General features: G+C 36.5%; 6 protein-coding genes across 9 annotated transcripts; 5 read left to right on the top strand and 1 right to left on the bottom strand.

The window, feature by feature from the left end:
- The first annotated feature begins 1,189 nt into the window (after positions 1 to 1,189).
- LOC114377689 (probable LRR receptor-like serine/threonine-protein kinase At1g63430) lies at positions 1,190 to 6,142 on the top strand. The gene is made up of 13 exons (XM_028336322.1): positions 1,190 to 1,767; positions 2,092 to 2,230; positions 2,390 to 2,461; positions 2,597 to 2,740; positions 2,824 to 2,973; positions 3,564 to 3,680; positions 3,758 to 3,822; positions 4,118 to 4,375; positions 4,468 to 4,673; positions 4,763 to 4,898; positions 4,979 to 5,136; positions 5,315 to 5,530; positions 5,611 to 6,142. Exons 1-13 carry the CDS (start codon positions 1,683 to 1,685, stop codon positions 5,854 to 5,856), a joined length of 1,992 nt encoding a protein of 663 aa, XP_028192123.1. The 5' UTR covers positions 1,190 to 1,682; the 3' UTR covers positions 5,857 to 6,142.
- A 505-nt stretch (positions 6,143 to 6,647) lies between these two features.
- Positions 6,648 to 8,473, bottom strand: LOC114377690 (actin-depolymerizing factor 7-like). 2 transcript variants are annotated; one of them, XM_028336324.1, is made up of 3 exons: positions 8,233 to 8,473; positions 7,292 to 7,551; positions 6,648 to 7,116 (listed from the first exon to the last, which is right to left on the bottom strand). In XM_028336324.1, the coding sequence occupies exons 1-3, from the start codon at positions 8,233 to 8,235 to the stop codon at positions 6,966 to 6,968; spliced, it is 414 nt and encodes a 137-aa protein (XP_028192125.1). In that variant the 5' UTR covers positions 8,236 to 8,473; the 3' UTR covers positions 6,648 to 6,965. The 2 variants fall into 2 exon arrangements, with proteins under 2 accessions (XP_028192125.1, XP_028192124.1); XM_028336323.1 differs by lacking the exon at positions 8,233 to 8,473 and having other exon boundaries at positions 7,292 to 7,572.
- A 1,120-nt stretch (positions 8,474 to 9,593) lies between these two features.
- On the top strand, positions 9,594 to 12,239 carry LOC114374190 (probable copper-transporting ATPase HMA5). 2 transcript variants are annotated; one of them, XM_028331804.1, is made up of 4 exons: positions 9,594 to 10,349; positions 10,441 to 10,701; positions 11,162 to 11,884; positions 12,146 to 12,239. In XM_028331804.1, exons 2-4 carry the CDS (start codon positions 10,576 to 10,578, stop codon positions 12,149 to 12,151), a joined length of 855 nt encoding a protein of 284 aa, XP_028187605.1. In that variant the 5' UTR covers positions 9,594 to 10,349; positions 10,441 to 10,575; the 3' UTR covers positions 12,152 to 12,239. The 2 variants fall into 2 exon arrangements, with proteins under 2 accessions (XP_028187605.1, XP_028187604.1); XM_028331803.1 differs by lacking the exon at positions 12,146 to 12,239 and having other exon boundaries at positions 11,162 to 11,957.
- LOC114374189 (FT-interacting protein 7-like) lies at positions 12,149 to 18,746 on the top strand. 2 transcript variants are annotated; one of them, XM_028331800.1, is made up of 3 exons: positions 12,149 to 12,242; positions 13,189 to 14,794; positions 15,476 to 18,746. In XM_028331800.1, the coding sequence occupies exon 3, from the start codon at positions 15,552 to 15,554 to the stop codon at positions 18,570 to 18,572; it is 3,021 nt and encodes a 1,006-aa protein (XP_028187601.1). In that variant the 5' UTR covers positions 12,149 to 12,242; positions 13,189 to 14,794; positions 15,476 to 15,551; the 3' UTR covers positions 18,573 to 18,746. The 2 variants fall into 2 exon arrangements, with proteins under 2 accessions (XP_028187601.1, XP_028187603.1); XM_028331802.1 differs by lacking the exon at positions 12,149 to 12,242 and having other exon boundaries at positions 12,964 to 14,251; positions 14,693 to 14,794.
- A 2,314-nt stretch (positions 18,747 to 21,060) lies between these two features.
- LOC114375917 (xyloglucan-specific galacturonosyltransferase 1-like) lies at positions 21,061 to 22,984 on the top strand. Its single transcript, XM_028333783.1, has one exon. It carries the CDS (start codon positions 21,075 to 21,077, stop codon positions 22,773 to 22,775), a length of 1,701 nt encoding a protein of 566 aa, XP_028189584.1. The 5' UTR covers positions 21,061 to 21,074; the 3' UTR covers positions 22,776 to 22,984.
- Positions 22,985 to 24,135: 1,151 nt separating this feature from the next.
- LOC114373580 (probable phospholipid hydroperoxide glutathione peroxidase) lies at positions 24,136 to 25,519 on the top strand. Its single transcript, XM_028331072.1, has 6 exons — positions 24,136 to 24,314; positions 24,387 to 24,463; positions 24,561 to 24,622; positions 24,808 to 24,926; positions 25,004 to 25,171; positions 25,271 to 25,519. Exons 1-6 carry the CDS (start codon positions 24,267 to 24,269, stop codon positions 25,298 to 25,300), a joined length of 504 nt encoding a protein of 167 aa, XP_028186873.1. The 5' UTR covers positions 24,136 to 24,266; the 3' UTR covers positions 25,301 to 25,519.
- The last annotated feature ends 153 nt before the right edge of the window (positions 25,520 to 25,672 follow it).

Raw genomic sequence — 25,672 nt, 5'->3', positions numbered from 1 at the left:
ATGAAGACAGAGGCGTAAATATTAAATAAACTAAAATTAACCCGAAGACTCATGATGGCAATCTTTATTAGGTATAGTAGCCTATTGTTGATATTCAAAAACACAATCAAGAAAACGAAAGGTGGAGTGGGGTTTGTTATATTTCAAGGCTAGAAGATGTTTTACACATTACACATGCTTTGATATTGGTTTTTGTTGGAGAACAACTGTGAACTGTGGAATTTTGGAAGCGTCTCATGCCTTTTCAAAAAAACACTTTTGTATTAAATTAAATATCAAACCGACCAGTAATCACGGTATAAAAAAATACAGAAATAATTAATTTGGCCCGAACAACGCTTTACCAAATGCATCATTCGTATTATTTTTCCAAATAGTTATCCAGTACACTTAAAAAAATATAGGGGAAGAAAAAAAAAAGTCAAGACAAGCAAAAGGAAACAAAACAATAATATAAAAACGCACCGTTTTACGTCTTGAAAGAACGGGAGGAAAAAATCACGTTTACTGTGATGATTTTTTTTTTATATTCTGACAATGATTGATTTTAAATTTTAACAAGTCATTCTATGGTAATTCCTGAAATAATTTTTTTACAATATTCCTGAAGTAATTAGATACAAGCTTGCTATAATGCTATTGGCTTTTTATATATCGCAATCTTATGATAATCTTTTTGTAACAGATCAAAATTGATAGAAAATAACGTTTTTAATGAATAAAATTAAGAACATTTTCCTTAAAGAAAAAGTCTTCAAAAAAAGGAAAAGAAACCTGTGAAATTGATTGAATATATACATGTTTGATCGAGCACAGGATGTGGAGAGAAAAAAAATAAGCACAACAATTAATTAAGCAATGCGCACTTTCACAGAAAATTTTGTCATTATTAGATAGAAGACCAATCCCTTGGAGTTTGAACATCTCGTAATTTATGATTACTCGGTGTTTAACCTACATAGTAGTTGTTGACTAAAGTAGAACGACTTTCGTCAAAAACGTTGAGATATCAATTCCTTCTTTCACCAACTCCACGAGATAGTTTAGTCATAGTAGTAGTAATCTATCCCCACTCCATCATCAATTACCTCACTAATCACTCTAATTAATTGATTTGACGAAGCATAAAAAGAAAATATGAAAATAGTTGTCTTTACAGCATAAATCGTCATTTTGAACATATTTATACGTGTTAATATAATACCTTTACTTTTCTTACTAGATTACTTTCCTTGATGACATAAATTATAAAAATGAAAAGGCCTATCTTTAACAGCTTATGTGTATGTGGCAATCTTAATCAAATTAATTGTTGGCACTTGCTTGTTGGCTAAACTCTCTTTCAATCCAAGTTTTCATTTTTGCTATGGTTTGAGAGTCCATTGTCATTGTCACCCTAACAATTTGCTCACTTTTAGTTTTCTCTGTCTCTCATTCCAACCAGCTAGTTGGTTATTCTTTCCACCGGTAGTTGCCAAATCTTGGATTTTTAAACTCCTCTTTCACTCTGCTGCAAAACCTGTTAGTAGCACACAATGCTGATTTTTAGAACCTTTTATAGTACTTAGTTGCAGCTTTTCAATTCTTCTTCTTCTCATGAGTTCTACTCTTTCTTGGAAAGTGCTTTTGAATTCTGTTAGATAGAAGTAAAGTGAAGTTAAGTGAGTGGCTAACAAAACAAGATGAAGCCTTGCACTTCATTGTTGTTTCTCGCTTTGATTTCCGCGCTCTCGTTTGTGGTTTCTGACATGGTGCCCTCAAACGAAGGTATATCTTTAGTTGGAGTGTTCACTTTCTTTTTCAGATCTCAGCTATTCACTCATGTTATACTACTATCTTTGTCTGCTCCTAAAATCTTGTTAATTTTTTTTTTCTACGGTACTAATGTGTTAGGTGTCATTAAGTAGCAAAGATTGGTAGGTAGCTCAATTTCCTGTGTCAACTTGCAAGTTTCGAGACTGTGTGATTGGTTTTGCTTTTCATGGATGTGGTCTTTTTTTTTTTTTTGTCTTTTGGCTACCCGAGTTTTTATTACGGTGCATAGCAATGAAATTTTAAGTAATTTGCATTGTTTCTTTCTTTTCTTGATAGTTTGGGCGCTTAGGAGCTTCAAAGAAGCTGTGTATGAAGACCCATATCAAGTTTTATCCAATTGGGATACGGTGGAATCAGATCCTTGTAACTGGTTTGGCGTCTTATGCACTATGCTTCGCGATCATGTCATCAAGCTGTAAGATATTATTGGTCTTTTCTGACTGTTGCTTTTTCTGTTGTTATTGGTGGTGGTGGGGGGTAGGTGTACTGTTGCTATTTGACAAGGTTCATGACGTGAATTTCTAAGTTAGCACATTTCTAGTAATAAAGATTGGGATTCTTCTTTTTTTTGCAGGAACATTTCAGGATCATCATTAAAGGGGTTTCTTGCACCAGAGCTGGGGCAAATCACCTACTTGCAAGAACTGTATGTTCATCTTTTCTCCTAGCCATACTTGATCCTAAAAAGTGAAAATCTTTGGTTTAGTCATTGTGATTACTATGTGTCTTGGTTCTGAAATATCATGGTTGAAGCTAATTTCTGCTTCTTATTTTTATGCAGAATTTTGCATGGCAACAGTTTCATTGGAACAATACCTAGAGAGTTGGGTGTGTTGGAATCTCTCAAGGTGTTGGATTTGGGAATGAATCAGTTAACGGGACCAATTCCTGCAGAGATTGGAAATCTAACCCAAGTTGTGAAAATGTAAAAGAAATTCAGTATGGTCTTCCCGAGTAAATAAAATTATTGAATCTCATACTTATTCAAATTTGTTTACATTCCTGTAGAAACTTGCAGTCCAATGGGTTGACTGGTAGGCTACCTCCTGAGCTTGGAAACTTGAGATACCTTCAAGAACTTCAGCTGGATAGGAATAGGCTTCAAGGACCTGTTCCTGCTGGTGGTAGCGCAAATTTTGCTTCAAATATGCATGGGATGTGAGTGTAATTTTTATAATTGAGTTGTTATAGTTTGATTCCAAGATTCCTTATCCTTATTCATTTTCCTAATAACTGGTTGTTAAGCACTTCCTTTTATGAGTACAGCTATAGATTGTAGCTCCCCTAGATACGTGTTGTGCATAGTGATTGTTAGATGAGCTTAATTTTGGACTTGAATACAATTGAATGGATGCAAATTACTGTTTTTTTTTAATGTCACTTGTTTCACGATTTCACCACTCATTAGTCGTGACTAATGGCAAAAGAGAAATTTTATTCATTTTTTATTTTATTTTATTTTTTGTATATGATCATGCTTTAGATTTATCTTTGAAGTTTACTATAAAGGAGATAATTTGGATATATGCTAAATGAAATAGGATAATTTATTATTGGCAATGACTAGTTTCAAGTTTTCAACATGTTCAGGAGCCATTAAATGCCCTTTGGGTTATGAATCGGCTTAAAACTATTGTGGCTGAGCAACATGTAGACAGATTCAACATGAAGTATAAAAAATCAAGTTAAACCGGTCAAAGATTGAATGTTGTTAATCTGTCTCTTATAAATTTGTATAATTTCTTCAGGTATGCTTCAAAGGAGAATGTAACTGGCTTCTGTCGTTCGTCTCAGTTGAAAGTAGCAGACTTCTCATTTAATTTTTTAGTTGGTAGCATACCCAAATGCTTGGAGTATCTTCCAAGGTACTTTTCTGATACCCTGGTTGTGTTGGCATTCTACTCCTACACTATATTTAGTAAACATATACTATGTCTAACAGGTTAAACTTTCAAGGGAATTGCCTCCAGGGTCAGGATTTAAAGCAGCGGTCTTCTATACAGTGTGGTATGTATTGACATTACCTTTCAAGAATCTAAGATTTAAGGCATGGATCAAATGTCTCTTCATAGACACCTCATAAAATTTGAATCATGCAGAATAGATGAAATGAGCTGAGTCTTGAGTTTACTGGTATTCACTTAGTATTCCTCTTTTGAAAACCCAAGCCCATGTTAAGAATGGATCTATGCGATATTTACAAATAAGAATTTTGTCAAATCCAACATATGCTGTATAACACTTTTTACCATAAATTGCTCCTTCCTAATTTTGTATCTAATACTGAACTATTATTTCATAGCGGGTGCTTCACCTGCCAGTGCCAAGAGCCAGCCAGTGGTGAATCCAAATCACCAACCTGCTGAATATGTGTCCAAGCATCACAGAGCATCGAAACCTGTTTGGCTTTTGGCTCTAGAAATAGTAACTGGAACTATGGTGGGCTCTCTCTTTCTGGTTGCTGTTCTTGCTGCTTTTCAGAGATGTAACAAAAAATCATCTATCATTATTCCTTGGAAAAAATCTGGAAGCCAGAAAGATCATACGGCAGTATATATAGGTATGTAGATTCTGTTTCTTTTTCCCTACTTTCTATTTACATCTAGTATTTCTAGAGCTGTTTTCAACATAATTGGCTTTATTAATGTGCAGACCCTGAGTTGTTGAAAGATGTGAGAAGGTATAGCAGACAAGAGCTTGAAGTTGCCTGTGAAGACTTCAGCAACATAATTGGGTCCTCACCAGATAGTGTGGTGTACAAGGGAACAATGAAAGGTGGGCCTGAGATTGCTGTGGTTTCCCTCTGCATCAACGAGGAGCATTGGACAGGATATCTTGAGCTCTATTTTCAGAGAGAGGTAATGTAAATTTTCCTATGCCTACCGCATGCTAGAATTTGCCCACAAATAGTTGTCCAAATCTCTTAATATTTCTTTATGCCATTCAGGTGGCAGACTTGGCAAGGTTAGATAATGAGAATATAGGAAAACTGCTGGGCTATTGTAGAGAGGACACTCCATTTACAAGGATGTTGGTTTTTGATTATGCTTCAAATGGGACACTTCATGATCACCTACATTGTTGTAAGTCAAGTCTCTCAGCTCATGTGTATATTTTAAATTTTAAGTGTTTCAGTTCCTTCAGCATGCAATTATGACTGCAGATGAAGAAGGATGCCAATTCTCTTGGACACGGCGTATGAAGATTGCCATAGGCATTGCACGCGGACTCAAGTATTTGCATACAGAAGTGGAGCCTCCATTTACTATCTCAGAGCTGAATTCTAGTGCTGTATACCTTACAGAAGAATTTTCCCCTAAGGTGCACGCACTAGCTAGTTCAAATCTTCAAATTTACCAATTACAATTTTTCTCAATATCTCTTGAAGTCAAGAATGAGCAGAAATAGAGTAACATGCACCTATGTTTATATACAATGCATTATGTTGGAGATCCAAAAGCTTGCTTAAGATTCTCATTGTCATCAACCTGAACTGCAGTTGGTTGATTTTGAAAGTTGGAAGACAATCCTTGAAAGATCAGAAAAGAATTCTGGTTCCATTGGCAGCCAAGGTGGTGTCTGTATTCTTCCAAATTCCCTTGAAGCACGCCATCTTGATACCAAAGGAAACACATTTGCTTTTGGGGTACTTCTGCTAGAGATAATCAGCGGGAGACCTCCATACTGTAAGGACAAAGGGTACTTGGTGGACTGGGTAAGAAACTTTCCAAAATTTGATGTTTAAAAAGAGTGAACTCTTTTTACTAAGCTGTAACGTATATATATGTGCTGCAGGCCAAGGACTACCTTGAAATGCCAGATGAAATGTCACATGTGGTGGATCCTGAACTGAAAATTTTTAGATATGAAGACCTCAAAGTGATATGCGAGGTAATAACTCTTTGTATCAACCCTGATACAACTGTGCGTCCATCTATGCGAGAATTATGTAGCATGCTGGAGAGCAGAATTGACACATCAGTAAGCGTGGAGCTCAAGTCATCATCTTTGGCTTGGGCTGAACTTGCACTTTTATCTTAATATAGTCAAAACTCAAAATTAACAGATCTACACTAAAGCAGTTATACCTTTTCTGATTACTTTCTTCTCTTCTTTTTTCATTTTACTCTTCAAATTTCATTTCTACTGTAAATGATTGCTCAAAAAGGGTTTGTGTTAGGCTTAAGCATGACAAGGTCTCGTTGTATAGCACTAGAGAGGACTAGTAGAAGTCCAGAAATTGTTAAAATAGAACAAGATTGTATTGGACAAGTGTTTTCTTTTGTGTATTATACCGAGCATTGTGTTGTTCGTCCCGGACCCTTTACCCTACGTGTTTTTCAGAGACCTGGCAGATTACGTTACCTATATTATGATGTAATAAGGGTTACTTTTTACAAAGCTCAAAGTGGTGTTTTGAGTTATTATAGAAAATCTCAATCTGTATTACTCGCTCCAGTCTTTTTTATAAAAAAACAAATGATAGTGTATTAATACTATTATTTTTTACCAAAAGGACTAGATGAAGTATTATTTTGTTGGGTTTGTTACCCACCTTGGAAATGGTTTGGTCTGCGTGGAATAGAATAGTTCTCGCAACTAACCTGCATCATATAAGGCAACGGGAGCATGAATTATTGAATCGGTCAGGATATCTGAGCCTTTAGTAATTTCTCTATTGCTTGTTTGACTTTGAATGAAGAGAAAGAAACGTTCTAATAGTCATGTCAGTGCCATGCACTGTCCCGTTTATTTCTAATGGTTGCATTAATGTAAATCACGAGCCTTTTTGTTTGTTTAGCGCATATAAATATTGTATCGAATAAGAGAAGTGTAAAAAAGAGGTGCATATAATAAATGCTTTTACATAAGATTGGCAACCTATGATAGATGCTACTTGATCTTGAACCAGCCACTCACATAATTTCCTCTTGAAACTAACCAAGATCAATGGAAAACTGAAAAAATGTTTGGAAGAAAGATGCATTGTAATAATACATGCCATTTTGGATTAATCGTTGTCGAATCCAGGCTAAAATAAGCAATAACACACAATGGCCCCCAATGTTGTCAAATAGTTAGGAAAAGAAAAGCAATTTATAACTGTGAAGGAGAGCTGAGATAGCAAAAGGGGGGGGGGGGGGGGGGACTTAGAAGGCTCGCGCTTTCACAAGGTCCAAGCTCATTTCACTTGGATCAGTTGCTTGCATATCGACTTGAATGCCATCCAGCTCCCTCTTGAATCTATCCTTGGAACTTGCATACACCATCTTCATCCTCACCTTTGAAGTGTCTGGTGACCTGCACCCAAAGAGTATTCAACAACTTGTCTTATTAGTCTTAAGATGTTTGCATTACTACATAGAAATATAGAATGCCAAGATATATTAGAAAAGTGACTTTGGTTTCTATTGAAGCCAGGTGAGTCTATTAATTAACCAAGTGCAAATTTGTATGTCCTGTAATAGACCAGTACCATGCAATGAAGAAGATCTTGCTTTTCTGGCAATTCTCATCAGTTGTGAAATCAAAATCATAGACGGCATAACGACACTCATCAGCTGGCAAACTGGCCTGAAAATCATCATAGCTTTCCGTAGATTCCCCTATTTTGTCGACCACAACTTGTTGTTGCTCAATTTTGAATGTAATGAAGCGGTAGACTCGCTTTGCTTTAAGCTCCTGGAACCTCAGTTTGCAGTCATCATGCACAGCCATTCCAGACGCTGCATTTGCCTGTCCCATAGTTTTTGTCATCAAATGATTCAATCATTTGTTGTTCCACACTTTTTCCATTACAATTCAAGAATTTTATTCACTCTTTGTCACAGGTCACAACATGCAAATTTTATGTTGTTTTGAGTTAAGGTGAGAATTTAGAATTTTTCTGTAGTTCTGTTTCCCAAATTGTGTTCCAATTCCCATTTTTAAGAGGACGTAAAACACGTAACCTTCATGAGACATTAAGAAACATAGAAAGTTTTAAATTGGTATCATCTTTTGAAAATCGTTGATTTGTTGTAGGGGGCTTGCATGCACATGATGAAATGGCTTTTCATTCTCCTAGACATTATCGATCATATCAGCTCCTACTTTGATAGAAAATTTCCAGTTTAATTAATGTCTCAGAGCTCAAGTTTCATCATCATACGTAAAAAACAATCCTAATTATATGAAATGTAAAATATTCAACTGTAATATAGTATATACAAAGAAACCATATGATATGAATATGAATCGGTGATAATATTGGCATTCAAAGGTCGATTGTCCGAATTTTCCAAAAAGTGGAAGGAAGGTAAGAAGAACACAATTATTGTCAGCAGGATAATTCTCAAAGCAGCAACAACTGTTATACAGCTAATAGGCTTAAATGACATGCAAAAAAGAAGAGAAAAAAGATAATCAAATACGTACCATTTTGCCAGCTATGAGGAAGAAGCGCCCTTTGAAAAGTGTATGAAACGAAAGGGATGGGAGCAATAGAGAATGGAAAAATGGGAGCAACAGACTCAATGAAAATTATGGAGTAATAACTGATAAAGATCCTTGTTTTTGGGAGCCACGAGAGGTGGAATTTTGAGAAGAATAAGATTGTGGTTAGAGAATAGAAACTGGGTGAGAAATTAATGGATGGGTCTGTTGCAATCGAATTTGCTTCCTTGCCAATATTATGCACCAACGTTAATTTTAACTGGCATTTTCCAAATTAGGAGAAGCCTTAGAGAAATCATGTCCCTAGTGACCAATAAGTTTCCAATTAAATTTGATGATATAGATTTTTTTAAGTACATTTTTCATTTTAGAGAAAAAGTATAATGGGATAATAATGTTTTAAAGAAAACAAATCAAGATTTAATAATGTATAATTTTTTTAATAAAATTTAAGTTGTTGATGTTTCCTAAGTAGAAATAAGCTAGATCAAATATGAATTTATTTAAAAAAAAATAAATTATGTATGATGTACTTATAATTGTAAAATAGTTTTTCATTATCATTTAATTACATATTAATATATATATGATAAGTTTGTTAACTTTTATAATAATTATTTTAAAAAATTTACATTAGACTGATATATAATGTAATTTTATATTCTAGATTAGTGCAGGAAACAATTTTGAGGTTGGAGGAAGCAACTACCTTTCATTCAGATCTAAATTTCTAACACATCCATATTAACCCTGAGATGAGATGTGGTCTCAAGTTAGGAAAAAGTTGGTGCAGAATTAGGCCTGTTCTGAGAGTGGGTCGGTCAGATAAACAGCTAAGAGGTTATTTTATCCTGCACTCTCCATTATTACATCCTACACCTCCCATTATATTTCGTTCCCGGAATGTAAATTTACATTCCAGAATAGACTCTTTGAAAAGTAATTGAGAGGTGTCTGATGCAATAATGAAAATGCAGGATATAAATGTCCAGCTAAGATGATATTTCAATAGCCTAATAATGAATGGGCTTTCTTTCTAGAGTCCAAGTCAAGTTTGGTTGGCAGGCTCTAAACATAATGGATGACGTCTTTGATAGCCCAAATAAGAAATACCATTGAATTGAATAAAATATATAAGGAGAGAAAGACAAAAGGAGATAATAAGGGTTCCAATCATGACAATTTTTTAGTGCTTCCGTAAACAATGTAAAATGTATAAATTAATATAAGTGGTAATACATTTTCTCTCGTCTTCTTATTATAATTAACGTAGTCATTTGCGTAGAAACTATGATTTTGGGATTAACCAATCACCAATGGTTGTATATATTACCCATTCCATGCATGAAGTTTGCGGAGTTATGGTGTCGTATTCTCTGTAAATGTCGAACATGACGGTATATATCTGAGTTTATATTTGGAAAATAAGGTAGAATCTATACATGGAGGCAATTGTTGATCCACGCTCGAATCCGTTCTGCAAACCCTTCACTGCGTCCTCGAAGCCCGTGTGGGCCTGACCACCGAAGAGGCCCAAGTCCTCACCAACCACATCCTTCAAGCCAAGGCTTAAGCAATATAGACCTCCACGTGGAAGCCGATGACCACTCCATGAAACTAATCGAAGATTCTCTGCGGACACTCCCAGGAATTCAGGAAACAGGGAATGGGAATTGGAATTTCAAGGACAGAGAGATTCTCACAGACGCCAGGAAACAAAACACTACTATAGATCTTTCTTATGGAGCTTGCTGCTTATGTATGTTCCTGACTTCCTGGAATTAAGGACGCGCTGGATGCGAAAATCGTGAACATGCTTACAGTTGGGGTGGTTGCACGGTGGGTGCTTTCTACACCGGTTCAGTTTGTGTTGGGGTGGCGGTTTTACTATGGTTCTTATAAGGCATTGCGTCGCGGCACTGCCAACATGGATGTTCTCATTGCGTTGGGAGCAGAGTCACGTAAATGAGAGCATGATAACAGGGGTGGGATCAGAGAGTGCTCTTTCGCAGATTGTTCGTCTTGTGGAGTCAGCTCAGATGGCTAAGGCGCCTGTTCAAAAGTTTGCTGATCGCATTTACAAATACTTTGTGCCTCTGGTAATTATGAATTGTGTAATGTAGTGAAGTAATTTGTTTATTTTTATTGAATTATTGTTTGTGCTTAAAGGGGTGGAAGTTTTCTGTGCAGGTGATTGTGATCTCGTTCACTACTTGGCTTGCCGCTTGCCTGGTTTTTGGCTGGAAAATATCATGCTTAACCCAAGTCTTGGATACCGTCTTCTATGGACAGCTTTGAGCTTGCTCTGAGTTTGGAATATCGGTCATGGTCATAGCTTGCCCTTATGCTTTGGGTTTAGCAACGCCAACTGCTGTTATGGTTGGGACTGGAGTTGGTGCATCTCAGGGCGTGTTCATCAAAGGAGGCCAAGCATTGGAGAGTGCACATAAGGTCAGCATTTGCATTTCACATTTGTTAGCCACTTTATTTTTGGATTTTCTTAGTCTACGTTGGTGGGCTTAATATTGAACAGATAATAAAGTGGCAAGAACAAAATAAACATGGGAAAGACCATTAATATATCAAGTGCTGTTTGAGATTCATTTCTGCTAATTAGGAAAGGAGTACTAATGTTGGTAACATGTTCACTTTATATCATTTCTCAGTTCATAATATGATGTATTGTTGTTTGTTAACGTTGTGCTGGGTGAAGGGAAATTGTTATTGGATATTAGTATAATCTGATTTTTATTGTGTTTTTTCATTCCTGTCTCTCAAAACTTGGTTAGAAGTTAAAATGGAGAAACTGCTCCTTGGTTGTATGTTGTGGCATCTCAAAATTATCTATAAAAGCTTTCTTGATTTTATCAGGATTTACTCACTAGTGAATATGTTTATGATTTTCTTGTAGGTGGACTGCATTGTTTTTGATAAGACGGGTACTCTCTTGAGGTGTGAATTTGCCACCCCGGTGCAGTTCATCATAAGGAGAAGGTTCTATGTTGGGGCATATAAAGCATTGCGCAAAGGTTCTGCTAACATGGATGTGTTGATAGTCTTAGGGACAAATGCAGCGTATTTCTATTCTCTTTATGTCGTGGAAAGAGCAGCTTTGTCTCGGCATTTCAAAGGCAGTGATTTCTTTGAGACCAGCTCTATGCTCATTTCGTTTATTCTGTTGGGGAAGTATTTGAAAGTGTTGGCAAAGGGAAAGACATCTCAGGCCATTGCAAAGCTTATGAACTTGACACCCGAGACAGCAACCTTGTTAACTCAAGATGATGAGGGAAGTGTGGTTAGTGAAAGACAAATTGATAGCCGGTTGATACAAAAGGACGATGTGATCAAGGTTGTTCCTCGTGCAAAAGTAGCATCGGATGGTTTTGTCATATGGGGACAAGGTCATGTAAATGAGAGCACGATAACTGGAGAGGCAAAGCCTGTGGCGAAGAGGAAGGGTGATATGGTGATTGGAGGCACTGTGAATGAGAATGGGGTTTTGCACGTTAAGGTGACAAGGGTTGGATCAGAGAGTGTTCTCTCTCAGTTTGTTCGACTTGTTGAGTCTGCCCAAATGGCTAAAGCTCCTGTCCAAAAAATTGCTGATCATATTTCTAAATATTTTGTTCCTCTGGTAAGCCTAGTACTACTGACTATTTTTTCTGATTTTGCTCATTAGATGATTATTGATGGAGTTAGAGGAATTACATCTATGCTCATCAGTGCCTTAGTTTGCATGTCATTGTTCTTTCTCTTTCAACATGGCTTTCCTGGTTTCTAGCTGGAAAGTTGCATGCATACCCAAAATCTTGGATACCATCTTCCACAGATAGCTTTGAGCTTGCACTTCAGTTTGGGATTTCAGTAATGGTCATTTCCTGCCCTTGTGCTCTAGGCCTAGCCACTCCTACGGCTGTCATGGTTGGTACTGGAGTTGGTGCAACACAAGGTATGTTGATCAAAGGGGGCAAGCATTAGAAAATGCACACAAGGTTAGTAAGTGGCGTTAACATTAATTGCTCTATAGGTTTCATTAATAAAATAGATAAACTTTTTGTTACATGCTGAAATTATGTGGGTTCCACTTTATATTTAGTGAATTCTATATAAATTTCACTCAATAACAAAGAGTGTTTAGAAAAGAATATGTTTAGTAATATTAAATTCACTCACAACTTACGAAATTGCAGGTGAATTGCGTTGTGTTTGATAAGACATTGACCCTCACCGTTGGGAAGCCAGTATGTGGCTCCTACCAAATTGATGTGTACAATCACTCTAAATATTGTCTTGGTTTCTGTCTGCTATTTATAATCGTGGTCTATCCTACTAAAGATGCCCATTTTTATCATGCGGGATACTTCAAAATAATTTCACACTTTAGTCCTGAACCTATGTAAATAAAGATGTGTCACATTTTAGCGATAAAGTACTACAAAATACTACATTATTAAACAAGGATGCCAATCCCTATTTTTTACATTTAAAATCTGGTGTTACATTATATATATATATATATATATATATATATATATATATATATATATATATATATATATATATATATATATATATATTCACTACTATTAAAAGTCGGAATATCGAGTTTTATAAAAAAAAATATTTTCAGCACTCCACCATAAAAAGTAGAATAAAATAAAGGGTTAATCATATTTTTAGTTCCACACTTTTTAAATTTTTACTTGCTTGAATAAATTTTTTGACTGATTTTAATTCATGAACTTGTTTTATTAATACTTTGATTTGTACGGTCAAACATCATTACTAAATAATGATGTGATTTAATTTTATTATTATTTAGTAGCGGCTTATTTTGAGTGGTTTGTTACCAACCTCATTTGTTTCTGATTTCTCACCAATCTCCGTTGTATTTGTATTTATTTATTGTCTGTATCTGTATGTATGAATTACTTGCAGACCCACTGGCATGACCATGATATGAGACAAAGACACCAATGCTAAAGCCTGTTGGAAGAAAAGGCCATTTCTTAAAGTCTGGAAAACAAAGATAAAAGGCAAGATGCACATATGGAGATTGTTGTGGCAATAATGGCCGAATTAAATACTGGAGATGGCATTACAAAGTCAATGGAGCCCATGACGTTTAGCCCAACTTGAAAGGGGAACTCCATGCTGCAATTAAAGGCGTCGTTTAATATTTCCCCATCACATTAATGACTCATGTCATGCTAGCGCAAAGTCATTGGTTATTTATCAGTAAACTCCCTTAATTTTAAAATCCAATTAACTATTAGAAATCAAAAAATAACATTACTTGTAAACAGTCTAAAGACGAAAATACCAACAGACACAAATACTAGTCGCTGTTCCTTAACCAAGGAATTTATGATTCAAATCCTAATCTTAATATAAAATAAATAATATTGAAAAAATATTTATCTAATGCGCACTCACGAAAAATTAATCACAACTATAGAGTGAATAGTTAATAGTAATACCATGTTCTATAAGCCGTTTTTTGGAAGTTGGTAAGTTCAAATAGATTTATACAAAAGAAATAGTAGAGTGCTACGAGCCTAGTCAGCAGCAGCTTATGTGCACTTTGGGTTGGATACGAATGAGATGTGATGCGAGGTGACATACATAAGATAAGATGAAGATGGGCGCAATGCGCATGGTAGCATTAGCAGTTACCAGAGAAGAGAAACGAAAGTTACGAAACTATAAATAGAAAAGGGACGAGTCAGAGTCAGAAGCTGAAGCACGGGTAGCCTTTGTCTTTTACACCTTGCATTGGAGACAGTGTCTGTCTGTGTTGTTGTTGGCATTCACCTCTCAGAACTTAGTAATATAATGCCATTGTGTTTGTTTGTGGTCACCCATTCTATTCTATTTCTAACCTGACCAGTGACTGTGAGCACCAACCACTTCTTTTCCCTCCTCCTCTCCCACTCAAACACAAACACGCCTTTTTATTTTTTTTTGTTGCTTCCTCCTCGTCACTTCCACCATAAACGAGGTATTCTTAACTAAGATCTTGTTTTAAGAAGCAGATCCACTACATAGTCCATACTGCAACTTTTTCTCTCCTTTTCTAATTTTTTTTAATCTTTTACTGTTATTTAAGAGCCTTCATTTTTTTATCATCGTGCATGATGTTGTTGTTAAGTCATACTAGTATTTGTTTATTTATTTTCTTTTAAATTTGTGGGATGAGTCCATTCACCTACGCAAAGCTCATGTGTGCGTGCCGTGTTTAATGGATCACTAACTTGGAGCTGAAAAAGCATGCAATGCCACATGCTCATTTCTTTAAATGCGTGTTACATAACAACGGGTTTGCACTTGAGCTAGATTTATGAAGAAGTAAATTTTGACCCCCATTTTGCTTTTCTCCTGCTAAGCCTCATATTTGCTTATAGTTTGGTTTGGTGCTCGCTAACTCTACTCTTATTTCTAGTGGCTTTGCATTGATCCATCCCATTGCTCACTGAACAGAAAAAAGAACAAATCTTGTTGAACTTGTTACTCGTTTAGATCCCTTGCAAATCTGCTCTCCAAGGTGATGTATCGGTTTTGTATCTCCCTTATTTGTTTCCTTTAGTAGAACTTGTGTTACTTTGCCGCTGAGATTTTTTCCCCCATTCAATATATTTTTTGATTGGTTTTATGAAACAGTAGCCGTTACATTACATAGCTCCTCTCCCCAAAATAATCCACTATCATGCATCATAATATTCAGTGCGTTCATCTCCTAATGCAAGCTCTGTTATACCATCACTCCCACATCTCATTAAGTCATTGTAACTGCCTCTTTTTTCCGTAACATCAAGTTATAGACTAGGTTCCCAGTAGAGTAGCAGCTTGCATCTTGTTCTAATTATGTTTCTTATGGAAATATGCATTAATGAATATAAACTTGCAGTTGTACAATTATTTTGGCGTACTTTGATCAAATTATGTTGATTGTGAAAATGGTCCATCCTTGTTGCTAGCTAGTTGTTCATCGCTATTATAGTCTTCCTTTGTTGTATAGATGCATGCTCAACCCTGTATTTGTATAGTATTTGCCACACTCATTACCTTCTTGGATGTTTTGTTATGTGTGTAAATGTAGATGCAAAATATACATAATTATGCATCAAGTGAGTCATGTAAGATTTGTACTCATATAGTCAAGCAGCTTTGTCCCATCATTGAGATTTCAGTTGCTTTGTCATAACTTTTTTATTCCTCTTTGTAGGTATCTACAGTTATCGAGTTGTTCCCACTAGCCAAAATCTCATTTGGAAATAGAAACCTGACTGCCACATTCAATTATGAACAACTTCAAGTTAGGGGTAGATGTGGTTAGTGCTCACAATCTATTACCCAAAGATGGGCAAGGTTCATCCAATGCCTTTGTGGAACTTTACTTTGATGGACAAAAGTACCGTACGACCATCAAAGAAAGGGATCTTAACCCAGTTTGGAATGAGAGCTTCTACTTCAATATATCTGACCCTTCTAATCTTCACTATATGGCACTTGATGTCTATATCCACTGCCACACCAAAGCTACTAACTCCACTTCTTTTCTTGGCAAGGTTAGCCTTACCGGGACTTCTTTTGTCCCTTACTCTGATGCAGTTGTCTTGCACTATCCATTGGAGAAGCGTGGTATTTTCTCTCGTGTAAGAGGAGAGATTGGCCTTAAAGTTTACATCACTAATGATCCAACCATAAAATCATCCATTCCAACTCCTGTTGTTGAGTCCATGCCAACAAATTATTCAAGCTCAACACATTCAGAAGTTCGAGCACCTGCAAGCACAATGACAAACAGTTTGCCGAATGAAAAGGTTGAGTCAAGACACACATTTCATCATCTCCCTAACACAAACCATCACCAGCACCAACAGCACTCCTCTGGCTTTGCAGATACTCATTATGTAACAAAGTATGAAGCTGATGCAATGAAATCTGAACCACAGCCTATGAAACTAGTACGCACTGCTACATCAGTACAACCAGTTGATTTTGCACTTAAAGAAACAAGTCCATATCTTGGTGGGGGAAGAGTTGTTGGTGGTCGTATTGTTCATAAAGACAAGACTGCTAGTACATATGATCTTGTGGAAAGGATGTACTTTCTGTATGTCAGAGTTGTCAAGGCTCGTGAGCTTCCTGCTATGGATGTTACTGGTAGCCTTGATCCATTTGTTGAGGTGAGAATTGGAAATTACAAAGGTATTACCAGACACTTCGATAAGAATCAGAGTCCTGAATGGAATCAGGTGTTTGCATTTTCAAAGGACCGGATGCAAGCATCTGTACTTGATGTTGTGATCAAGGACAAGGATCTCATCAAAGATGATTTTGTAGGCATTGTGAGGTTTGACATCAATGAGGTTCCTTTGAGAGTACCACCAGATAGCCCTTTGGCTCCAGAGTGGTACCGCCTTGAGGACAAGAAAGGAGAGAAGAATAAAGGTGAGTTGATGCTTGCTGTCTGGATTGGTACTCAAGCAGATGAGGCTTTTTCTGATGCATGGCATTCAGATGCCGCCACTCCTGTTGACAGCACACATGCGATCTCTGCAGTGATGCGTTCAAAGGTCTATCATGCACCAAGGTTATGGTACGTGCGTGTCAATGTTGTGGAGGCGCAAGACTTGGTTCCTACAGAGAAAAACCGTTTCCCTGATGTGTATGCCAAGGTGCAGATAGGAAACCAAGTGCTGAAAACAAAGACAGTTCCAGCACGAACACTAAGCGCACTCTGGAATGAAGATCTTTTGTTTGTTGCTGCTGAACCTTTTGAAGACCATTTAATTATTTCAGTTGAAGATCGGGTTAGTCCAGGAAAAGATGAGATCATTGGGAGGATCATCATACCACTGAACTCCGTGGAAAGGCGTGCAGATGATAGAATCATTCATTCTAGATGGTTCAACCTGGAAAAGCCAGTTGCTATAGATGTTGATCAGTTGAAGAAAGAAAAGTTCTCAAGCAGAATTCAGCTCCGGTTATGTTTAGATGGAGGATATCATGTTCTTGATGAGTCAACTCATTACAGTAGCGACCTCCGCCCGACAGCAAAGCAGCTGTGGAAGCCACCAATTGGGGTTTTAGAACTTGGAGTGCTGAATGCTGTAGGACTCCATCCAATGAAAACAAGGGATGGTAGGGGCACATCTGACACATACTGTGTAGCAAAATATGGTCACAAATGGGTCAGAACAAGGACCATTGCTGATAATCTGTGTCCAAAATACAATGAGCAATACACTTGGGAGGTTTTTGATCATGCCACGGTTCTTACAGTTGGTGTATTTGACAACAGCCAGCTCGGGGAAAAAGCTAATGGTTCTTCAAAGGACTTGAAAATTGGGAAGGTCAGAATTCGCATCTCTACACTGGAAACAGGCAGGATTTACACTCACTCATATCCATTGTTGGTTCTTCACCCAACCGGGGTTAAGAAGATGGGTGAACTTCACTTGGCAATACGGTTTTCATGCACTTCTTTTGCAAACATGCTTTACCTATACTCACGACCACTGCTGCCCAAAATGCACTACGTAAGGCCATTCTCTGTGACGCAGCTAGACATGCTGCGTCACCAAGCAATGAACATAGTGGCTGCTAGACTTGGCCGGGCAGAGCCACCACTTCGCAAAGAAGTGGTGGAATACATGTCAGATGTGGACTCCCACCTTTGGAGCATGCGGAGAAGCAAGGCGAATTTCTTCAGACTGATGACTGTCTTCTCTGGTGTGTTTGCAGTTGGAAAATGGTTTGGTGATATCTGCATGTGGAGGAATCCTATCACAACAGTGCTGGTTCATGTGCTCTTTCTCATGCTTGTTTGCTTCCCAGAATTGATCCTTCCCACTATTTTTCTGTACATGTTCTTGATAGGGGTATGGAACTTCAGGTATAGACCAAGGTACCCTCCTCACATGAACACAAGAATCTCACAAGCTGAGGCAGTGCACCCGGATGAGTTAGATGAAGAGTTTGACACATTCCCTACGAGTCGTAGCCCGGACCTAGTGAGAATGAGGTACGATCGCTTGAGGAGTGTGGCTGGAAGGATTCAAACAGTGGTTGGTGATTTGGCCAGCCAGGGAGAGAGGATTCAGGCACTGTTAAGCTGGAGAGACCCGCGTGCTACATCCATATTTATTACATTGAGTCTCCTATCTGCGTTGGTGCTCTATGTTACTCCTTTTCAGGCTGTGGCTGGTTTGGCAGGGTTTTACATCATGAGGCATCCCAGATTTCGCCACAGGCTGCCATGTACCCCAGTCAACTTCTTCCGGCGCCTCCCTTCAAGAACAGATACCATGTTATAGGTAAGTGATTTTTCAAACCAGTTTTTTTTTCTCCTTTTTATTGTTTTATCTGGTATTCGCTGTGTTTTAATTTTGTAACGCTATAGTTTGTGATACTCCCTAGCAAGCTCAAGATTTGTATGTGGATTATAATTCTTTTTCTTCTATTTCTAATGTTTTGGGCTTTGACTTGCACCTAGTACATGTAAAAATGAGTCAAGAACTTAACCGGTATAGATTTTGGGAAATCCATTCCAGATCGAGACTAAATTTTTTATCACCTAGTTATCATGAAAACCTGTTTCATTTCAATTAATTTCGTTTTTTACTATTAGGAAAAAACGGTTGAGAAGAGTGATATGGAGATCAACAATGTTTTGACTTTTCAGAAAATCAAACATTTAATATACCTGATTCTAATGATCAGTTAGTTTCCACCTCTTTCAGAGGATGAACGTTAATTGAATTATGAACTTCAACCGCTAAAATATGCCGTTCTACAAACATATTGTATCTGGGAGCACGACCGCACAACGAACACATAATTAAAGCACATCTCGACGTGCACATTATTATTCAGTCAACGGAAAAAGTACTACGTGCTTGCATGATAAATGGTATAACGATTGAAATATATCAACACGCAATTGTAGGAAATCTTTGCGTGTTTGGAGTAAGGATGAGAAATAAAATGGATTTACTACAATTACATATTTCGACTTTTCCAATACAACGGTATTGAATATGTACAAAAATATACTAACACTATCATTTTTTAATGTGAAGAAACTTGAATGAGTGAAGTGCTACGGCTCTTTATTTATAAATGTTCATATCTATAGTGTGAACTTATTCTATAATATTGGATAAAATATTTATTTTGCATATGTTTAGGATAGACCACCAATTATAAAATGCAGACAGAAATCAACAAATATTCAAAGTGAATATACTCAACCATTTGGTAGGGTACATAGCCACATTCATTAAATAAGTTTAGGTTAATCTATTGATTAACCTCGAACACTATTTAGCAGGATTCACATAAAACTTATGGACTAGTATATAAATGTTCCATTAAAAAATATGGTACTAATCACCAATCCTTCGTATTTTCTGGCTGCATGAATCGCTCCTACAATCTCCAATCTTATCCTAACGCTGAAGCCTGCAGGAAGAAAAGGCCATTATCATGTTAGTCTGGAAAACGATAAAAAGAAACGGAACTAGGAAAACGGAAAGGACGTATCAGAAACTGAAACTGGGGTAACCTTTGTCTTTTTCATCAAGCATTAGAGACCATACATACGTGTCTGTTGTTTGTAGGCATCAGTAGTAGTAAACACTAATGGCCTAACATTGTGGTCACCACTCACCACCGCACACCCTTTTATATTTCTAAGCTTTTGCTACCCCTTCTCCCCGCTCAAACACACCCTTTTTGGCTGAGCAGTGCTGCTTCCATGTTCTCTCTCTCAGGTTTCTAACACAGTGCTGGCTATTCAAGTAATGTGGTGTTTTGAAAAGCAGCACCATTACATAGTCCATATATATCTCAAGAATACGGCTTGTATGGAGTATAACTACAGTTAGATAGTTAAAATGAATTTCTTAATTTGTTGTTACAGGCATTGAAACTGAATAACTGAGTTGTTATTGGCAGTACTATAGTTAGTTAATTAGCTCGGGTGCAATATATATTCTACTGTGACCTGTGTAACATGTGATTAATTCATTTTTTATTAGCTCGGGTGCAGTTCTATCACGGAAATCCTTCTCTCTTTTCTTCTTGTTTCTCTCTTCCAACTCAATCTCATCTGACACCTCTGCTCATTTTTTATTTTCTTTTAATTAGAAGCATTCACGGTTAGTCTCTAGGTAATAGAAAAATCCGAAATTATTTTTGAAAGTTGGGATTAACGAGTTTTGTTTCTTATAGTTAGCTTTGATAGAACGGTTTACGTGCCGCGAAAAATGTGAATATTTGACATTCACAACTTTTTCAGATTGTTTTTTGCCACTGCAAGTTTCCTATCTATTTTTTTCTTCTTCTTATAATGAATCAGGAGCAGCAGTAGAAATCCTTTATTATTTTTTCCACATCGTGCATCATGTTGATGTTTAGTCACAATTTTTAAAATGTGTGGATGAGTCCATTCAACAGATGTGTGTGCCATGTTTAATGGATCACTTAGAACTGAAAAAGTATCACTGCCACATGCGGATCTCTGCTTGTAGATAATTTTTACAAAAAGTTTTGTACATGAGCCCGGTTTATTAAGTTACGGAGATGTTGAATGTTAATTGCATTATGAATGTCAACCACTAAAATATGCCAATCTGTAAACACACTGTATCGGGGAGCACAACCGCAACGAACATATAATTTAGCCCAATGCGCATCTCGACGTGCACATTATTATTTAATCGAGGAAAAATTCCTCGTGCTTGCATGATAAAGTATTAGGTGAGAAAACCATGATTAATTCTTCCTCTACTATATAAAAAACCAAAGATGAGGGAATGAGGGATACTAACATTGTTCTCACCCACCAGAAAATGGCAGTGTCTATATCCAGAAAAAGATCAAAATCATCTAGAAAACCAGAGGCTAAACAATCTTACTTTTGCCTTACCATCGTATACAACTTTCTTAGTAGAATTTCTGCTTTAGTCTTCCTAATAATCCTTATCTACATGTGGTCCTCCTTCTCCACCTTAATAACAGGAAACATCATTCATGTTTGCTTTTCCACAAGGAAGGTCAACAGCCTCTATTGTCTATCTGCAGGCACTCACCCCTCCTTGGAAATTCCAACCTCCACAACAAACAATAGTAGTTCTATTATTACTCCTGGAATTGATCAGGGTAATGCAACTAATGAACCTGCTAAGTTTCCAGATATCTCATATCTGGTTACTACTAGTAGTAGAGTAGATATCAAAGATAGAGATGACAAAGTTGCAAATGCTGTTAAGGTCGTTGAGGAACAATTGCAGCTCCATCGATCCTGGAGGTCAAAGTCAAGCAAAAACCAAGCAACTTGTGATGCTCAAGGAATATATGTATATGATTTGCCATCCAAGTTTAACAAGGACTTGGTGGGTCAATGTCGCGACATGGTTCCGTGGCAGAACTTCTGCGGCTATTTAAGTAACGAGGGGTTGGGCGAGCCTATAGCCAAGCTTGGCAAAGGGTGGTATAAGACTCATCAATACTCACTAGAACTCATATTTCATTCAAGGGTCATGAAGCATCCATGCAGGGTCTATGATGAAAATGTTGCAAAGCTCTTCTATGTTCCATTCTATGGTGGTTTGGATATCTTGCGATGGCATTTCAAGAATGTATCGAATGATGTGAAAGACAGCTTGTCTCTGGAATTGGTTAAGTGGCTTGAGAGACAAGGAACATGGAAAAGGAATTCGGGTAAGGATCATGTGTTTGTGTTGGGTAAGATTTCGTGGGATTTTAGGAGAAGCAGTGACTCTCCTTGGGGTACTAGATTGTTAGAGATTGACAAAATGCAAAACCCCATTAAGCTCTTGATCGAACGACAACCGTGGCATGAGAATGACATTGGAATCCCTCATCCAACTAATTTCCACCCTCACTCAGACAATGATATAATCTCATGGCAACTGAAAATCATTAGATCAAACCGCAAAAACCTCGTCAGTTTTGCTGGAGCAGCAAGGGATGATGCAGAGGACAACATAAGGTCAACATTGATTGACCAATGCGCTTCATTAGGTAATGGTAAGTGCCATTTTCTGAATTGTAGTTCTGTTAAGTGTGATGAGGCTGAGTCAGTTATAGAACTTTTTGTGGAGTCTGAGTTCTGTCTGCAGCCTCCAGGGGATAGTCCAACAAGAAAATCGGTTTTCGATTCACTCATATCGGGTTGCATTCCGGTTCTTTTCGATCCTTTCACGGCTTATTACCAATACCCCTGGCACTTGCCTCATGATCATGATAAATATTCTGTGTTTATGGACAAAAAAGAGGTGGTACAAATGAATGTGAATGTTGTGGAGAGGCTAACCAACATTTCTTCTAGAGAGAGGGAAAACATGAGAAGGTATATTACATATGAACTGTTGCCTGGATTGGTGTATGGGGATTACAACGCTGAGCTTGACAAGTTTCAGGATGCATTTGCCATTACAATGAATAATCTGTTTGAGAGGGTTAACAGGTTAGATGAAGCACACAAGGATTGACTCTGTTCTTCTGTTTATTTGTTTGATACTTTCAAAAATGCTATGTAATGTTTAGATTTTATTTTATTTTTTGCGCTTGATGCTCTGTTCCCAATTACTCACTAACAATACTTGTAATAATAATATAAAGTGCAACAATGTTAATTTTTTTTCCTTGTTTTTTTTAGGAAACTTAATTGATTGAATTTACCTAAATTATACTCGCTCAATGTCAATGTATTGTGTACTTTACCTGTTTCTTCTTTTAAGATTATATCTGAGCACTAAGATTGGGAAGTCTTTTTCAAGTCATAATTTGTCCCTGAGCTCATTTTTCCTGGTTTAGTGGACATTTTTTTCTTAGAGCATAATGAAGAAATCCACTAAAGTTTTTCTACTTAATGGGTTTGTTTGGTTTGGATTGTAGCGTGAACATCGAGAATATACCATTGCATTGCATTCTCGTGATCCTTAATCTAGAGGCTAGTAGAACTACGGATTGCGGTCCTCAAGTTGTTGTTCTCTACTTACCTTGACCAATCTGGATGCGAATATTAACCTTGCAGACGCTTTCACACAGTCCAAATCAGATTAATTCTAGAATATAGAGGGAATAGCAATAAGAAAAAAAAAATGATTTCGTTGTAGTACTCTTGAATACAGAAGCATAATTTTTGTAGTTTTCTTAACTTTAATCATTAAATAAAAATTACAACGAATTGCATTAGTTTTTATTAAACGATTATAGTAACATTAGATAAATAATTTTTATAATTCAGTAAAAATAAATAAATTATTTGTATAAATGTTTATTCAAATGCAATATTTTCATTTCCTAGTAGTCAAAACAATAATTTTGTAAACTTGAATTTTAATTTATAATTATCCCTTTAAAAATAATTTTAAATAAGATCAGAAAATGAGAAAAAAAATAGGTATATAAATATAAGCATTTCTTTTTCATATCGCATTATTTATTATATCTCTCACTTTAACATTTTTTCTTCTACCTCCTCACCCAACAAAAAAAAAAAACAGTAATTTTACAAACTTGAATTTTAATTCAGGATTATCCCAGAAAAATATATTCTGATACACGATGATACTAGATTTAATTTGTTAGTTTATTTTTAAATAATAATTAAAATATAATAAATCAATTTTATTTAATTTTAAAATGTATTAAATATATAATAAAATTTGAGTAAATAGTATATGATAAAAAAAATTATCCTATCATCTGATAACAAATTATTATATATATGAAAGGTTATCAATGACGTAACGTAAGTCCGTAACCTTTGAGAAGCATTTGGTGAATGGTGTTGACACTTGGTTATACGCTTCTCACTTAATTACGTTACGTGTGCATGTGTGAAGCCTCCACGACGCGGAGGGAGGGAGGACGCTATAAAAGTGAAGTTATCCGGTTGTTGAGTGCATTTAACTCTCATCATTCTCATTTTCATTATCTTACCACTTTCAATTCCAAATTCACTCTCAGAAATTAGAATGGCTAGCCAATCAAACACTAAATCAGTTCACGATTTCACAGTTAAAGTATGTTTGCTTACACATTGATGATTCCCACTTGTCTATCTCTTGGACCAAAATGATTATGTTTGTTTGCAGGATGCCAGGGGAAATGATGTTAATCTCGCCGATTACAAAGGAAAGGTCCTTCTCCTTGTCAATGTTGCCTCACAATGGTACATACTAATTAATTTATTATATGCTTTATGCACTTTTGCCCTTGATTATTTACTTTTTCTTCCTATTTTGATGTTCAATATTTGATTGATGCAGCGGCTTGACTAATTCAAACTACACAGAGCTTAATCAATTGTATGAGAAATACAAAGGGAAAGGTATGCTTTATAATTATATATATATATATATATATATAGCTCTTTGTTTTATCCTAGTTCGATCTTCATGTTACTGCTATGTTCCTTCACGCACGCTTATATATATTTATTTAGCAACCATGGATAAGGGTCTCCCTTTATCTCATTAATTCTAAAATACTCGGTTTTCTAATTCTTTTATGTAGGACTTGAAATTCTGGCATTCCCGTGCAATCAGTTTGGGGCTCAGGAGCCAGGAACTAATGAAGAGATTGTGGAGTTTGCTTGTACTCGCTTCAAAGCTGAGTTTCCCATTTTCGACAAGGTACGTAGGTTCTGTCCTTAATTAATTCTTCTCACTTATCTCATTCTTAGAATCATCGATCTGTTTCATTGAATTAGGTGGATGTGAATGGTGACAATGCTGCTCCACTGTACAAGTTTCTGAAATCAAGCAAAGGTGGACTCTTTGGGGATAGTATCAAATGGAACTTCTCCAAATTCCTTGTTGATAAGGATGGAAATGTCGTTGACCGTTATGCACCCACAACTTCTCCTCTTAGCATTGAGGTAGGTTCATTTGTATGATGCCATGCATGCCACCAATATCAATATGCTTGCTTTTGAGATAACACTAATATAACAAATTTTTCGTGTTGATGTCTGCAGAAAGACATAAAGAAGCTGCTAGATGCATGAATGACTGGAGTGGCCACTAAATGAAAAATAATGATTAGAATAACATCATGAATAATGTACTGCAGATCAGATATTAGTGGAATTTCCTCCGAATTTGTACTGAAACAGTTGCTCTGCTCATGTACCTCTGAATTACTATTTGCTTCTTCATCTATATATAAATTGTGTTGTGTATCAATTTATATATGTAAACGAAATTCATTGCTCGTTTCATTCTTACTCACTGCTCAAACGTGACCCTTCTTTGCTAGTCCGTGTTCTATTAATTATTATGTGTAATATTTGAAAAATAGATATAAACATTTAATTAAAACAATTTTGTTAGTAAAAAAATATAAACCATACTCTTAACGGAATACAATACGCACAACT

Source organism: Glycine soja, chromosome 11 (genome assembly GCF_004193775.1).
Source record: "Glycine soja cultivar W05 chromosome 11, ASM419377v2, whole genome shotgun sequence".
Taxonomy (NCBI): Eukaryota; Viridiplantae; Streptophyta; class Magnoliopsida; order Fabales; family Fabaceae; genus Glycine; species Glycine soja.
The sequence above is the reverse complement of the archived record's forward strand: the minus strand, read 5'-3'. Positions and strand labels throughout refer to the sequence as shown.

Excerpts from the sequence above, each read along its gene's own strand:
- LOC114377689 (XM_028336322.1), top strand. The coding sequence starts at position 1,683 with ATGAAGCCTTGCACTTCATTGTTGTTTCTCGCTTTGATTTCCGCGCTC. Across the intron at positions 2,231-2,389 it reads CGCGATCATGTCATCAAGCT|GAACATTTCAGGATCATCAT; the intron begins GTAAGATATTAT and ends TTTTTTTTGCAG. Across the intron at positions 5,137-5,314 it reads CAGAAGAATTTTCCCCTAAG|TTGGTTGATTTTGAAAGTTG; the intron begins GTGCACGCACTA and ends CCTGAACTGCAG.
- LOC114377690 (XM_028336323.1), bottom strand. The coding sequence starts at position 7,572 with ATGACAAAAACTATGGGACAGGCAAATGCAGCGTCTGGAATGGCTGTG. Across the intron at positions 7,117-7,291 it reads AAGATCTTCTTCATTGCATG|GTCACCAGACACTTCAAAGG; the intron begins GTACTGGTCTAT and ends CTTTGGGTGCAG.
- LOC114374190 (XM_028331803.1), top strand. The coding sequence starts at position 10,576 with ATGGTCATAGCTTGCCCTTATGCTTTGGGTTTAGCAACGCCAACTGCT. Across the intron at positions 10,702-11,161 it reads CATTGGAGAGTGCACATAAG|GTGGACTGCATTGTTTTTGA; the intron begins GTCAGCATTTGC and ends ATTTTCTTGTAG.
- LOC114374189 (XM_028331800.1), top strand. The coding sequence starts at position 15,552 with ATGAACAACTTCAAGTTAGGGGTAGATGTGGTTAGTGCTCACAATCTA.
- LOC114375917 (XM_028333783.1), top strand. The coding sequence starts at position 21,075 with ATGAGGGATACTAACATTGTTCTCACCCACCAGAAAATGGCAGTGTCT.
- LOC114373580 (XM_028331072.1), top strand. The coding sequence starts at position 24,267 with ATGGCTAGCCAATCAAACACTAAATCAGTTCACGATTTCACAGTTAAA. Across the intron at positions 24,927-25,003 it reads AGTTTCCCATTTTCGACAAG|GTGGATGTGAATGGTGACAA; the intron begins GTACGTAGGTTC and ends TCATTGAATTAG. Across the intron at positions 25,172-25,270 it reads CTTCTCCTCTTAGCATTGAG|AAAGACATAAAGAAGCTGCT; the intron begins GTAGGTTCATTT and ends TGATGTCTGCAG.